At 33.9% G+C, this 14,829-nt stretch overlaps 1 protein-coding gene and 1 long non-coding RNA gene across 3 annotated transcripts in view; one reads left to right on the forward strand and one right to left on the reverse strand.

Annotated features, from left to right (window-relative positions):
* Positions 1-14,829, reverse strand: part of LOC107442641 (tumor protein p53-inducible protein 11) — a 40,066-nt gene that overhangs the window by 9,148 nt on the left and 16,089 nt on the right. For both annotated transcript variants that reach the window (XM_016056263.3, XM_016056262.4), the window contains 4 exons: positions 11,003-11,096; positions 8,750-8,857; positions 4,453-4,531; positions 397-498 (listed from right to left, as the gene is read on the reverse strand). In XM_016056263.3, coding sequence (XP_015911749.1) covers positions 397-498; positions 4,453-4,531; positions 8,750-8,857; positions 11,003-11,096 — 383 coding nt within the window. The remainder of the gene's footprint in view (positions 1-396; positions 499-4,452; positions 4,532-8,749; positions 8,858-11,002; positions 11,097-14,829) is intronic.
* Positions 409-14,829, forward strand: part of LOC139426915 (uncharacterized) — a 35,182-nt gene continuing 20,761 nt past the window's right edge. Inside the window, exon 1 of the long non-coding RNA XR_011638036.1 lies at positions 409-666. This is a non-coding gene — a long non-coding RNA (uncharacterized lncRNA). The remainder of the gene's footprint in view (positions 667-14,829) is intronic.

Consider the following 14,829-nt stretch of genomic DNA (forward strand, 5'->3'; position numbering starts at 1 on the left):
CCCACTAATTATTAACTACAATTGACCCCACTCTCCCCTACAGTAAACGACTATATTTTAAGATATTTTCTTTAAAATTCGCGCATTCTTCTATGGAAATAACAACTAAGCACCGAAGGTAGAGAATAATTCAAATCGATCACCAGTAATATTATAATATACTAATATAGTGCCTGATATAATAAATATTCTATATTTATATTATACATCGTCTCATTTAACCCACATTTTTGATACACTAACGTAAACAAGTGCAAACCGGTTTCAGCCACATCAAAACAATAAAGCTGTATAGTATGACCTGATAATTAAGAATTTAAATAGAATATTATAAGTGAGTCTAATAATCTGGTGAGGTACTGTACACGGAGTGTTATAAAAAAAAAGATTACTTACTGTAGAATTGAGCTAACTGTGAGACCACTACAGACAACATGAGGGCTCTGGCGAGAGATTTGTCAGTTGTACCAAGTAATCGCCACAGCAACAGCGAAAAGCCTGCAAAACAGAAATAATGTTTTATTTCGTACTTTCTAAACATACAGAATATTTGATGATTCATACCAACAAGTCATGGTGACGTAATGTACAAGTGTGGAAGTATAGAGGTATAGTTTTCTTTCACCGCCAGAAGTGTTTGTTTAACCTTGGAGAAAACCTTCGTAGGTATTAAATTAATATTATTTCTTTTTCATATGTAAATAGTCATGGTTATTCTTTGCACCCAAGATTATAAAATTCATTTATCCAAAGATAATTCCATGGAAAAAAAATAATTTTTAATAAATATTTTTAAAAAAGGCGGCGTCATTTGACATTATTTTGAAGAATGTAATTCTACATTGCAAATTTGTGCGAAATCATGGCATTGCAATGCGAAATCAATCGTTCCTGAGAATTCTAGTTTAAAAGAAAGTTGTATTTTCGGTTGTATGTAAGTGAAGTTCAATTTATAATTGAATTAGCTGCAGTTTTAATATACGTAGCTGTTACTGTGAATATCTGAAATGGGCGGTTGCTGACCACCGGTGAATGTCGACCATCACAAAGTCACTTTGGTAAATGTCCGAAATATATATAAAGTCAAACCTCGATATCTCGAACTTGAAGGGAGAGGAGAAAAAATTCGAGATACCGAAAATTCGAATTATCGAAAATCGCATGCTATCGATGGTAGAATAAAGAAAAATGCTCTTAATATACCTTATTTGCTATTCCATATTTATTCTAAAAACACTTTTTACACTTAAAAAGATTCAATTGTTGTTTGCTTTAGAGATGTGTAAGAAAGTTTGGCCACAACACTTTCTAAGTGGACTATAGCTCTAAATGTCTCTTCTGACATATTTGGCTGCCTCTCAAATAAATCTCCTTACAGTGTCCACTGCAGAAAGTGCTTGTTTGTTAGTAACATTGGGTGGTAAATCTTCGATTTCCTCTTCTTGATAGTTCGCAAGAAGCTTTCGTTTGAGCGATGATATCATTGTCATGCCACTGACCACACACTGTTACTGCATCATCTACGTTCACAAAGTTATGAAATTCCAAGTCATCAAGTTTCTTGAGTCCGGTCAGTCTGTCCCAATCATTTTCGGTGTAGTTTTCAGCAGAATTAACGATATTGATTGTTTGACTACCTTCGTGATCTTTAATGAATTCAGCCTTCTTGAAGCCATTCATTATAGTAAAGAGAGACACATCATTCCATGACACTGACGTCTTTATGTCCATTTTTTAAAAAAAAAAAGATTATCAATATGAGAATTGGTTTTCTATTCTTAAAATTTTTTTATTTCTTTTGGAATAATTTTTTTATTTTCAGAAAAAAAAAATCTACACTATTTATGGAGAAAAAAATTCAAGTTATCTAGGGATTAGAAAACAAATTCGTGAAATAAAGTTTTTTTTAACATTGAGTGTATAGAAAATTTGTAGGGAATATTTTTTTCTTCGAGATATCGAAAAATTCGTGAAATCGAGGTTCGACTGTAGTTTGTCTAAACTAAGCACTCCTCCCGCCGCAAAGTCTGAGGCAGTCTGGTGCTATGGAAACAAGAATGGCGCATTTTAGGGAGAGCAGCTTCACTCTAAGACTAACACAATAGACCTAAGAGATTCCCTTTCTCTCGCCAACCGGAGCCAAAACTACTCCAAAACAGTGATCCCGCATCCCCTATTGAAATAATCATACCTCGTTACCATAGTCACCGTCACAAGTCCAGACGAATGTCTAGGGGATTTCTCGTTTTAGACAAACTATACTAGGTCTGCCATTGCCCGGTATGCCCTACTCTGATGTTTTCTAAAGGTTCAGTGCCACAGCCCGGTATGCGTTTAACCGGTACTCAGAGCACTGATGTCTCTCCTTTTCTATCCTCAGCAGATATTAAAAAATATCGAATAAATATAATAATATCAACGAATAATTTAATATCAAATCGGATATAACAAATATTTCAGGACATTCATCAAAGCGACCATGTGATTGTTGGCATTCACCGGTGAAAGTCGACATTCTCTTGATTTCTGTCATTCACGGTAAGGGTACCACAGCGAGTGAATGAAATGACTCTATAAAAATGACTTTGCCAAAAATGTTGTAAATATTTTTCGAACGTGATTAAATCTGCACAGTGCGGCTTTGAAGAGAACTCCTCCAGACTGCAAGTCTGGGGCTGCCTGCTGCTATGGTAACAAGCGAGAGCATATTTCTAATGGGGGTGAAATGGAGGAAAGAAGGGGTCGATTGGTTTACTCACGACGACCTACGGTAAGATTGAGATAAAACTATTCACTTTAAACCCCTATTCCAAGTGATCTTTCCTTGTAACCATAGCACCCGCCACGACGCGAGACGGGTGTCTGGAGGAGTTCTCTTGAAAGCCGCACTATACATTACATTTTGTTTGTTAGATTATTTTCAAAAAGATAAAACTCATTTCTATTGTAAGTTCTTCATGATTAACTGTATGAAATGTGTTATTTTTAACATTTTAATTTCCCTTTTCTTTTACGGTACTAGATGGCCATCTCACTTAGACATTGAGGAGAGACTTGTTAGTTTTATTTTAAACAATTTTTTTCTTTTCATATTTTGCTCTCCATATACCATCGATTTTTGTTCAAAATATATTGAGTACTTGTATAAGAATTTAAAATAGGCACAAACATTTCTTGTTTCCCCCATTCTTAGTATTTTTGTTTCGAGTTGGAAAAAAAATTACTATAGCTGTCTATACCCTAAACCAGTGTTTCCCGAAATTATGACTTTTGTGTACCCTTTCTAAATTTTTCGTAACGCTGTGTACCACTAATAAAAAAATGAATGTATTTTTTACCGTAAAAAAATTTCACAAAAGTTTAAAATCTCAACTGGCTGTTGACACCACCCACTAATTATTAACTGTCAACTCTGCAAAAAAATAACCAATAGAAAAATACGTAATCGTAAATTTTCATGGCTAGCTTCGTTTTTAAATAAAAATTTATGAAATTTTTATTTGTTGCAAGTTATTTCGCATACGAATGTGTACCCCCGCTAGACTGTTCCTGTACCACTGGGAGTACGCGTACCACACTTTGGGAAACACTGCCCTAAACTAAATGCTAAGAAAAGATATTTAAAAAAAATTCTGTGTATTGCTTATGGTGTTTTGATTTCAATGTATAGATTCTAAAAATAAAATAAAAAATCCTCTTGCCCCCTTAAAAAATTTCTTTCACATTACGCCGATGCTTAAAATATTTAAGTCTTGATTCTCATATTTCCCATATTCTTAGTTTCCCGATCTCCTTATTTTTCTGATCTCCTTAATTCCCCAAAACTTAGTTTCCCGATCCCCTTATTTTTCCACATTTTTAGTTTCCGAACCCCTCTTTCTCCCCAAACTCTTAAGGTCTGTTTACACGATCCGAGAAATTGGATGATTCGTCGACGCTATCCAAGTTCTTGAATGTCACTGATTGGTCGGAAGAGAAACTTGCGCATGCGCTTTGTTCAAATTCAACATTATAAAATCATAATTACATGAGTTTAAAATTACTAAATAAATTCAAATAAAATCATAATAACCCAAATAGACCGTAACAGAACAATATATTTGAACTAAAATATATGAAAACAGACAACAAAATGACATAATCTGATGCCTGCTTGTTGACGATACGAAATCTAAAGAAGCTGATGGGTTAAGGGAGAAAAAACTTGGATGGAAAGTAGAACATGTTCTACAATCGTCCAAGAACTTGGACCAAGTACTTGGATGATCGTTTACACAATCCAAGCTCAAAGCAAAACAAGTTTCCATCAATATCAATCAATCTTCTTCCAAGAACTTGGATCTTCTAAACAGACCTCTTTAGTTTCCAGATTTTCCTGATCTTTTTTTTTTGTTGATCCTCGCATTTCGTGATTTATATTTCTTGATTTGAATAATGTTTGAAGTTTCTTACCTAATATTATGTGCATCGCTTCTGTTACGTATTCTTTTGAAGAATGTTCCTCGGATTCGATCAAGAACAGAAAACACTTCTGAATAAAAGAAAGAACTGTTAGTGTTTATGTCGAATATTTTTAAAGTTATTCATTACAGAAGGTAAAAGAGTTTTTTTTATGTCATCAATGTATCAATAATAGTTTAATAATAGTGGCTAATTTTTAGAAATATGTGTACAGTGTGACAAAAAGTAGATTGATTAGAATACTAACTGTTGATAATAATTACTCAACAGGGCTAAATATTAATTATTCAGGCACAAAAACGCTCGACAGGGTTAGGATTTTTTCTAAAAGAAAGGAGACAGGGCCGAAAGGAAGAAACTGAAAATGACAAATACAATTGTTTAGTGACAAGTATTATAAGAATAGATACATATTGGGAGTACAAATTAGTTCGGTCCGTTTTCAAAAGATGACTCTGTCTGTTATGAATGTTTCATAGTGACAGCTGGTTTCGGTGGTTTCAGAGAGGTTAGACATCTGTCAATAATATTCAGCTTATATCGCTTTGAGTTTCATACAAAAACCCTGTTTTTTACTTTGTTGAATATGTCAAATTTTGCGGTAACTAAGCAGCATTTGATTTTATGATTCTGCTTTAATTGGAAATAAAAGTGCAGCGCGTCGAATGCTTGTAGAAGTTTATGGAGACAATGCTCCAACTGATAAATCATGTAGGGGATGGTTTCGACGTTTCAAGAAAGGTGAATGATGTTGTATACTATGAGCTGCTACTACCTGGCAATTCCATTACGGGAGATCGGTATAGGCAACAATTGATTCGTTTGAGCAGTGCATTACGAGAAAAACGGCCGGAATACGAACAGAGACATGACAAAGTTATTCTTTTGCATGATAACGCTAGGCCTCATGTCGCAAAAGTCGTAAAAAATTATTTGGAAACGCTCAAGTGGGATATTTTACAGCACCCGCCGCATTCGCCGAACATTGCCCCTTCTGATTACTAGTTGTTCCGACGGCTGCAGCACGATTTGGTAGGTCACCGGTTCACTTCCTTCGCAGAAATCGAAAATTGGCTCCTAACTTGGATCGTCTCAAAAGAAGAGACATTTTTTCGAATTGGAGTTCGAAAATTGCTTGAGAGGTGGGAAAAAGTTGTAGCCAGCGATTGACACTACTTTGATGAATCCGTTCGTTCATTTTGTTCTGAAATAAATGCATTTTTCATTTAAAAAAAAGGACCAAACTAATTTGCACTCCCAATTTTTTTTTTTTTTTTAATGGCAGGCTCTGAATTTGAATCTTTGCCTTTACTATGCCAGAATTGTTGCTCATTTCGCGTTACCCAGTGGGCACCTGTGAACCAAAGTCACGGAGGCGAGCAACATTGCCCACGCCACACTGCCACAAACCCGTTTATAGGCTTGGCCACATTCACACATCATACACACAACAGAGGACAGCACAAAGAGAGAGAGAGAAACATCCATGCTCAGAGCGGGATTCGAACCCGCAGCCTATGGCTTCGCAGTCAGGCACGCTAACCGCTCGGCCACCTGGCCGGCGCACTCCCAATATAAAAAGTAAAGTTTTACATTGTATCAGAGAGCCATGGTGGCTCATGGGATGGAGCGTTTGCTTTCCAATGAGGTGAACCGGGTTCGAATCCCAGCAATGGCTGGTCGATACGAATTCCGTATCCGATTAGCACCGACCACACGGCTGAAGTAAAATACTCTCAGTGGTAGACGGATCGTGAGTTAAGAGTCCCCTTGCTCTCAGACTAACCATGGAGGGTTTTCCGTGGTTTTCCCCTCTGTGTAACGCAAATGCAGGATAGCTCCATCAAAAAGTCCTCCACGAAGATAAATTTCTACCAATACTTAATCCAGGAGTTTCCTTGTGTTTTGGATTGGGTTCAAAATTACGAGGCTACGGAGTTGAACATNCAGTCAGGCACGCTAACCGCTCGGCCACCTGGCCGGCGCACTCCCAATATAAAAAGTAAAGTTTTACATTGTATCAGAGAGCCATGGTGGCTCACGGGATAGAGCGTTTGCTTTCCAATGAGGTGAACTGGGTTCGAATCCCAGCAATGGCTGGTCGATACGAATTCCATATCCGATTAGCACTGACCACACGGCTGAAGTAAAATACTCTCAGTGGTAGACGGATCATGAGTTAAAAGTCCCCTTGCTCTCAGACTAACCATCGAGGGTTTTTCGTGGTTTTCCTCTCTGTGTAACGCAAATACAGGATAGCTCCATCAAAAAGTCCTCCACGAAGGTAAATTTCTACCAATACTTAATCCAGGAGTTTCCTTGTGTTTTGGATTGGGTTCAAAATTACGAGGCTACGGAGTTGAACATTAGAAGCCGTAAACCCTAAATTGGATCGGCTGATTAACGACGGTTATATAATATAATATCAGAAAGACTTCTTTTTTTCCCCGCCTTCTTATTTTTTCATTAAAAAAACCATTATAATGTTGTTATTTTTTCAGGTTTTAAAATCTATACATCAAATTATATAAGATGATTCATACTTTACAATATTTAATAGCTAAAATTATTAAGGTTGTTTTATAATTGGAAATTTAAAATGTAATTAGTTACAGTATACATATTAAGAATTTCTGATAATTCTTTTGATATGTCATATCAATCATATATAATTCTTTATCAAATATAATTCTTTATCAGATATCAGAATTCAATACTTCGCATGCTTTCACCAACAGCGAGTGGAGAGTCACAGGAGAAGGAAGTACGCTAGTTTCTATCTTGATTTACAAATAGATTAAAATCTTTGAAGTTAGAAATCTGTATGAAACTGAAAACTACGTTGAACATAGATCTAAAAGAAAACGTCGTGGAAATTTTAAAAGTATTTTTGACGAGTAAATACGAAAAATAATAAGAAGAGTGAAGCTATCGTAGTACATTCCTATACAACTGAGACGAGGAGGCATGGAACCGGTTTTCTCCCCAGATGGCGTACTCAAGCGTTGCGGTTGAGAATGATAAATGTTGGTAGAAAACATTCAAAGCTGTCGATTAGTTCCGTCATTCTCTGAGATCAGCGAAATTTAAAGTCTTGGCAAAATAAATTAATGTCGTTTAATTAATCAGGTAGGTAGGTATTTTATGAACGTTGCACTAGAGCTGCACAATGGGCCATTGGCGACGGTCTGGGAAGCATCTCTGAGGATGACCTGAAGACATACCACCGCAATTTTGATCCTCTGCAGAGGGGGTCCTCTGCAGAGGACCATTCTCAATGGATGCGATTTCTTCACATGTGAATGTGAACCCGATTGGTGGAAGATATAAACCCACGAAAAACTGGCGAATCAAATTTTCTTTCCGAAAAAATATCGCACCTAATGAGAATGGCCCGCAATTCACGCACCTCCGATCACCGTCGCGAGAGAATGAGTACCTGATTGGGGAAGTATATTCACCAGGAAAACAAAACTCTCCAATCAGATTCACCGATTCTCTTGGATGTACGTGAATAATTGTTTTACCCAAAAAAGTTAAGGTCAGATTTAAGAGTAAGCTCGATCTTTTACAAATTTTTATGTTGAATTTTTAGACCCTTTAGGTCAATTGTATAATTTTAACCTTTAACTTCATGCTTTTTTCCTTTTATCAATTGTCCCTTATAATCTTTTTATTATTTTTCTTGTATTTTAAACTTTAAATTTTTAAACCACCAGTTTTCGGTCATGAGGTTTGACCAAAAATATTTTTCATGAAGCTTGTACAAATTCCATTATACTTTGACAGCTCTCACATGGTAAATTCTGGGTCTGACATGGTAGATATGGTTAAATTTATTAAATTTAAAATATTTATAAGGGTCCGTTGGACAATTTTTAAACTCAAACTTAAAATTTTTTGATTTTTTTTCATATATTTTATTGTAAACATCAATCTTTAGATGTTTAATTTCCCCTCATAGTTAATAGTCGGAATAATCACAACTATACATGTAAAACGTTTAATTCTAGAGGTGAATTTGTTGCTTTTGTATTTTTGCCCGATAACCTCCGGACTGTTGCCAAAATAGTACTATGTTTTTTTCTTATTTTTAAATAAATGCTTCGGAGGGGCTTCGGAGGGCCTCTCGGCCAGTGCGTGTGCCAGATACTCTCTGTCCACTTCCGGCTGTGCGGGAAACTGTCACGGCGACAAGTTGATAATTTTTCCCGCATACCCATATTTGGGGGGTCGGGGACCAAATTAACCTTACCTAAAAAAAACTAGAGATGAAAAATGGACTTACATGTAAGCCATTGGCGGTGAATATTGCAGCGATGAGGAAATGCCACCACCAGTAGCATCGGGGAAATCGAACGAACAGATGCTCATTGTGTCCAAGAACTTGACTGATCTGTTATGGAAAATATCATTATGTAGATCGTCCAGAAATAATTTATTATTTTTTTAAAAAAATTACATATGGTTTACATGGATCACTTCTTCGTATCAATGTACTTTTTTTACTCCAGGTTCAATAGCTAGATAAATAATAAACTTAGATAATAATTGGATGATTGACCGTGTAAAGCTAAGATTAGATGGCGCTAGGGGTATCTATCTATATATCTATATATATGAAAAAAAGTTATTTAGACAATCTAGCATTTCACGCGTAAAAAATGTAATTTTTTTGACGGAAATGTGTCACAATGGAACTGTGTTTTCTACACTAGGCAGTGATGAAGTTGAAATCTCTTTACCCCTCATACTTCCGGCTTACTGCACCCCGTGTATTTTGAGGCCATTCAGCTAGATATGTTAAGATTAAACTCAGTAATTAATTAAAGACATTAAATAGTGAAGACAAAATAATAAGCATAAATGATGAAAAGACAGTAAACATGTGGTAAACACTTTAAATTATATTAGAATAAAAATTTTACAAAACACTTATTACTTTGTCAACAATATACTAGATTCGAATATTTATATTGAATTGATAATTTTCAAAACAAGTTTTATCTTGCTACTCTAACTAAACACATGCGTATGCACGGTGCCCTGCTTGCAGCATGAACAAATTAAAGCAAAGAAGCAAAAAAAGAAAAATTCAATAATGAAAAAAAAAAAAAAAAACCTAGGATGGTTGACCGTTTAAAGCTAAGGTCAGATGGCGCTAGGGGTTTCCCTAGTTATTAAAAATCGTCGTAAGACTTCCGGGTTCCTACTTCCGACTGACTTTTACGCCTTAGCTTGAAAAAACGCACCATTTAATATAACTAACTATACATGTATTGTTTTCAATATAATGCGTTCTTTCTTGTTCTTGTTCTAAAATTTGTTTTAGACTAACCACCTGTTTGAATTTATAAATCACAGAAAACTTTTATGAATGGTAAAATTTCGCGTAAATTAGAACAAAAATCACCGTAATAAAACTTCGTAGAATATCAAGCCTGTTCACACATCGCCTCGTAAGCATAATATAAGCGGAGGGATACACCGTTCTAAATTTCTTCCAGTATTAGGACCTATATATACATTAGGAAATGTATTTACATTTATTCAACCATCCATTAATAAATTACAATTTACTTTAATAAAAATTCCTCAAATAAATAATAAACAACGTTTAGTATGAAATCATTAGTTTATAAAAAAAACCTTTTTAAGTACAGTCAAATCCCGCTATAGTGAACACGGTTTATAGTGAACTCCCAATTATAGTGAACAAAATGTTCGCTCCCGTTGCTTGGTACCTACGTATAATGTTATTTTTTGTGGATATAGAGAACCAAAAAAAAAGTTGGATATTATAAACTTTTTTCTGTCTTCGACTGAATGATTTTCTTCATTTATGATACAAATTCGTAATAATTTGAAACTTCTACTTCAAAATAAATACATATACCGATTTTCTTAAACCATCAATAGCATGGAATGTAGCAATAAGCATTTTTCCTTGTTTGCTTCATTATTGAATAGCATTATTGAATTAGTTCACCATTCAAAGAAGCCGCAATCTTCCAGTATCTGGACAAATGCTTCAAGTCAAAGGCCGATGAATTTGCTAGACGATTTGTTGAGACTAATTTTATGTGCTCGAATGGATGGTTAGACAGGTTTAAAAAGTGGAATAACATAAATTCAGGAAAAATTATCCGAGAGTCGGGCAGAGTGTTTCCATATCTGATGTTGAGGATTGCGCATCAGCTAAAGATTACTAATTTCTTTTGTACGCAAGACGAAGAGTAATAAAAAATAAAAGTTAACATTTTTGTTACTACGTATTATTTTTTAGTCATTTACTTTTATTTCCTTTTGTGAATCATTCATTTAAATAGTGCGTAATAAAAGGGGGGGGGTTAGGAACCATTAGATAAAACAGTCAGCGGAACGGATATAGTGAAATCCCGGTTATAGTGAACAGAAATTTAGGTCTCTTGAAGGTTCACTATAGCGGGGTTTGACTGTATTTGTTTGACTTTAAGAAAATATTTTCAGATGTTTGTACTTCAGGGAGAAGGGATGATTTGGTTTTTCAAAAGAAATTTACCTTAGACCTGTGCACGTCTCCATTGTCCGTTTCTCCTACTCCAAGAATTTTCCTCGTTTTCAGACGACTTTGTAAATCACCACTACTGTGTTTCCTGGAAAATAACAGAATATCTTAACCTCTTTACAGATATTTCAGAAAAAATGGACCAAAAATGGAACATTTATTTGACTGTTCATGCTCTTTATATTATTATAAAAGTTAGAAAATGGTTTTTTATTACTGAAATAATGCAGTAACAACTGCATTTATAATTTGTACATACACATAAAAAAGTGATGGATTACACACACATCTTATTCAATTAGAGCAAATTTAACAAACGATTGTTATTCTTTTCGACGGATTTGAACTCTAGAACCTCCCCCACCCCCCTAAAAAAAAAGAGGGTCCCAATAGTTTAGGCAGGAGAGCAGTCGAAAGTTTGGTCCCTTTAATGTTAATTTTACTTTTGCGTATTTCGCTATATCTCATCTCGAAAATTTTTTACGCGATTAAAAAAAAAATTTCACACAAATATAAAATTCAATTTAAAAACAATTTCCTTGTAAAAATTTTTTTTTACTAATTATTCATTATTTTCTAATAATTTATTTAATAGGTAGGAAAAAATTTGATTTTTAAAATCATTTTAAAGAATTTAGGTTTAAATAAATACGAAATACAAAATTCGAACGAAATCGGTCAAATAGTTCCTGAGTTATCAAATTTTATAAAATATCTTATTACTTAAAATCTGATTTCGGATGAAAAAGATACTATCTCATTGATTCAATAGACTGATAATAAATATGTTTTTTTTAAAATATATTTTGAGTTACAAAATCGCACCCAAGAACATGTTTTCTCTGACTGGACATACCTTCCCAAGTCAAACTTTCTGATGGTTTTTCATTGATGGACCAATATAATCTTAAAGGTGAACATCAATAATTCCATCATGAACTATTATATTTTTGATGGTAACTAACATAAGTTACCGTAACCCCAAAATAGGAATTCGGACTGATTTATGATGGTGCAACATCAGAATAACAACTTGCTATGACGATTTGTTCATGTTGAACTATCAGAAATTTCCATCAGAGTTTCTTAGATATCAAATGTTGAAACGATCATGAACAACCATCATCCTAACGTAGGAGAATCCGGACTGATTTATGATGGTCCAACATAAAAAAACCCAAATTGTTTTTAAGGTGTATGTTCCTGAGAACCAACAAGAATTCCTATTAAACCATCATGGAAATGTATAGTTGGAACCATAACGGATTGTTGATCCATGAGAATCAAACCTCTCTTGATGGTTAACCATCATAGTATTAAATTAGCATTTTTCATCATGGAATGATGAAAGTTTGTTGGCATATCAAAAACCATAAATGCATAATGGAAAATGTTGGATGATGGTGACCATCATGAATCACACTGAAACCATCACAAACCATCAAAATGTTTTGATGGGACCATCAAGAATTTTGACTTGGGTTAATTTTTCACGGATGATTTTCCACGGAGCCGTAATATAGAAAATAGAGTTCAAGTAATTTAGTCTGAAAAGCGAGAGGAAGTTAGGGCCTATAATTGTTACTTTCAATTTTTGAGTATTTTGCCATAGTTCTTGAACTATTCACGAGAATTTAAAACTTTCTGAACACAACTGCAAAACTCGTTTATCCAAATATAATTCAATGTAAGAATTTTTTTTAAACTTTCATTTACTACTATTTTATTTAATAATGTTCCGACATTTTTTTTGAATGGGATGCCTGCAAGTGACGAAGTGTGGTTATCTCGATCCTGATTGGTTGTCGAAAGGTGGCATTCTGTTCTTGCAACTATTCTTTCCATTCTATTTCGAGTAAGCCAAGCCCGTCAAGTATCAACTCTCTTAAGTGACGCATTCTAAATTCCTTCACAAAGATTCTTTCTCAAAGATTTTAATTCATTCATAAAATATTTATACAGAGACTTAACACGAAGCCACGTGGAACATAAAACAAATTAATTATGTACTCTAAACAAAAATATATCACGGTTACAATAATTTGACTTTAATACGCCATTTTGATGATAAAGATTAGCTGACGTCATAGGTCACATGTGTGGGTATGGAAGGTCTTCTTCTTCTTAAAGTGCAATTGTCAAATTACATACTGTTTGAGAGTGTAATTTTAATCGGCAAAATATGAACAGAATAGTTTGATAGTAAAAACGATTTTTTTTTAATATTTTATTGCTCGGGAACTATTTGGATTCATTTTTTTTTCCATCTAAAATTATTTAGCTTGAAATAAAGTAAATATTTGTATACCAAACAATAACCGTAAAAAAAAAATTATCTTATTTTTAAAAATTATTTTTTGCATAAAATTATTTTTGTATAAACAAATTTTGCCTCAACAACTCTTTTCTCTCTTTCGTGTGCCTGTTTAGGCAGAGGGGTGCGATTGTTCTTGTTTTCCAGTGGCGCCATCTATGGCCAAGAAATCGACTTCTGCCACACCCACACGTCACACCCGTTTATAGGGCGGACCCATTCATTCATCCACAGATCGTAATTTTGACCTGAATTAGAGAACGAGCAATAACTGATGATCAATAACCCTTGATTCTTTTAAATAGTGCCAGAGATAAGTCAAACTATTAAAAAAGGTGAAATTATCATTAATGGGACCCAAACTTTCGATTAGACCTATTACAACCGAATTTTTCAGATTGGGGCTGTTCTCCCCTCCCCCTATATATTGAGGACCCATAGAATAGAAGAATAGATTATTTATGAGTATTAATTTATAAATAACTAATAGTTGAACCATATTCCAAAAAAGCTGTTTCTAAGCTATATTTAACATTTTATAAATGAAATAGATTTTGAATTTTATTTTATAAAATAGCATGAAAAATAAATTTTTAAATGTCAGAGATATTTTTAGAATTGTGAACATTTTTACAATTGCTATCAAAATAACAATAGACTCGCAATTTTTTGTGAAAAAAAACTGAAGTTGCATTTGTGCATTTTTTTTTCAGTGTACACCAATAAATCTATTTTGGTAAATAAAATCCTATATGTCGATTGTAAAAAAACTCACTACTTTTATAAAAATTAATCTAATTTACTAAATAAATACCCCCAAATATAAAGTATAGATTGGTACCACCCAAGTATGCATTAGGAATAAAAAAATTATCACAGACAGCAATGAAATGCCCATACAAGTTAATGAAAACCGAGATAAATCTAAATTTGAAAATAAAATGTATAACAGGCATAACATTTATTATTTATAAGAATGAATAAAAATGGTGTGATTAAAAAACTAATTAAGAATTTATTTAAAAACCTTGTTTCTTAATTTGCTACTTTAAACAAGCAAGTGTGTGGTCATAAGAGAACTTGCCTAAATAGTATTTGTCATTCAATAGAATGTCTAGGTCTTAAATAGGATGCCTAGACATTCTATTGAATGCCGGCATTTTATACTTTGTCGGTAACATATGCATTGGAAAGGGTGAAAAGAACTAATTATAAAAACCGGAAGTTCGGAATGCGCGTAAGTCAGATAACACATTCTTGTTGCGAGGAATTAAAATGACCTCCAACTAATATAAGCAGACATTTCCAAAAATATATTTCGAGTGTTTAATTCTTAGTTGTAAACTGTGAGGTAAGAAATAAATAAATAAATGAAATCTTAACATATGTATACAGTCCCTGGCAAAATTATAAGATTCTGCGTTAAATCTTAATTAACAGGTGATTAAATTAAAAGAATTTGTATGGGATCTTATAGTGCACCTAATCATTTGGCAAGGGACTATAT

Source organism: Parasteatoda tepidariorum, chromosome 10, assembly GCF_043381705.1.
Source record: "Parasteatoda tepidariorum isolate YZ-2023 chromosome 10, CAS_Ptep_4.0, whole genome shotgun sequence".
NCBI lineage: Eukaryota > Metazoa > Arthropoda > Arachnida > Araneae > Theridiidae > Parasteatoda > Parasteatoda tepidariorum.